Source organism: Scylla paramamosain, chromosome 20 (genome assembly GCF_035594125.1).
Source record: "Scylla paramamosain isolate STU-SP2022 chromosome 20, ASM3559412v1, whole genome shotgun sequence".
Lineage (NCBI taxonomy): Eukaryota > Metazoa > Arthropoda > Malacostraca > Decapoda > Portunidae > Scylla > Scylla paramamosain.
This window is the reverse complement of record NC_087170.1, coordinates 8,245,447-8,246,494: the sequence shown is the minus strand read 5'-3', so window position 1 is coordinate 8,246,494 and position 1,048 is coordinate 8,245,447. Positions and strand designations below refer to the sequence as shown.

The following is a 1,048-nucleotide window of genomic DNA, read 5'->3' as shown; positions in this document are numbered from 1 at the left end:
AGTACCAGGAAGAGGAGGAAGTAAACGAGTGCAGTAAACAGGAGGAGGGAGAGAGAAGGGGAGACGAAAGGAGGATGAGACGCCAGAGAAAGCTGAGGGTGCTGAGGCAGAGAAGGAAGAGAGAAAGGGTGACGAGGCGCGGCCAGGAGAGAATGAGGCGCCAGCAGGGACAGGAGGAAGTGTTGAGGCGACACCTGGAGGAGGAAAGGAGCAAACACCAGGAGAAGGAGAGGATAAGACAGGAGGAAAGAATGACACGAGAGCAGGAGGAAGAGAGGAGGAAACAGGAGGAGAGAGAGAAGGAAGAGAAAGAGCAGCGCGAGAGAGAAAGGGACGAAGAAAGCGCGGGACTGAACAGAAAAACGTGCCGAGGAGGCCAGGAAGCGAGTTTGGCAGTTTAAGAAAATGGCGTTTAGTTTTAAGGAAAAGGTCCAAAAATTCTGCAAAAAAATAAAAATAAAAATAAATAAAAATCGAAAAAAAAAAAGAGTGAATAAGTGAATTGATTAGGATAAGAACATGATGTGTCAGGAAAATAGACGTTAAGAATATGCTGAGACTGAACGAAAATTAAAAAAAAAAAAAAAAACTAAATACTAAAAAACAAAAAAAAAAATAAAGTAGTAATAATAAGCGTGTTGTGGGATCCAGTGTACATGTGAGGCGATGACCTGGAATATTGCCCCAGTGTTGTGATGCCCCACTGCAATGACACGAAAAAAAAAAAAAAAAAAATTAATTAATAAAAGACGAAAAAAAAACCGTAGGCTAAGAACAGAAATAGAATGAATAAATAAGAAAAAAAATAATAAAAGACGAAAAAAAAAAACTGTAGGCTAAGAACAGAAATAGAATGAATAAATAAGAAAAAAAATTAATATAAGACGAAAAAAAAAACTGTAGGCTTAGAACAGAAATAGAATGAATAAATAAGAAAAAAAAAAAAAACAAATTAATAAAAGACGAGAAAAATTGTAGGCTAAGAATAGAAATAGAAATAAATAAATAAGAAAATACAAAAAAAATCAAATAAAATTAATAAAAAGAC

The 1,048-nt window shown here is 35.8% G+C and overlaps 1 protein-coding gene across 1 annotated transcript in view; it reads left to right on the top strand.

The window, feature by feature from the left end:
• Positions 1–428, top strand: part of LOC135110751 (uncharacterized) — a 968-nt gene extending 540 nt beyond the window's left edge. Inside the window, exons 1-2 of the mRNA XM_064023365.1 lie at positions 1–106; positions 137–428. The exon at positions 1–106 is cut by the window's left edge and continues 540 nt beyond it. Coding sequence (XP_063879435.1) covers positions 1–106; positions 137–401 — 371 coding nt within the window. The 3' untranslated portion in view covers positions 402–428. The remainder of the gene's footprint in view (positions 107–136) is intronic.
• The last annotated feature ends 620 nt before the right edge of the window (positions 429–1,048 follow it).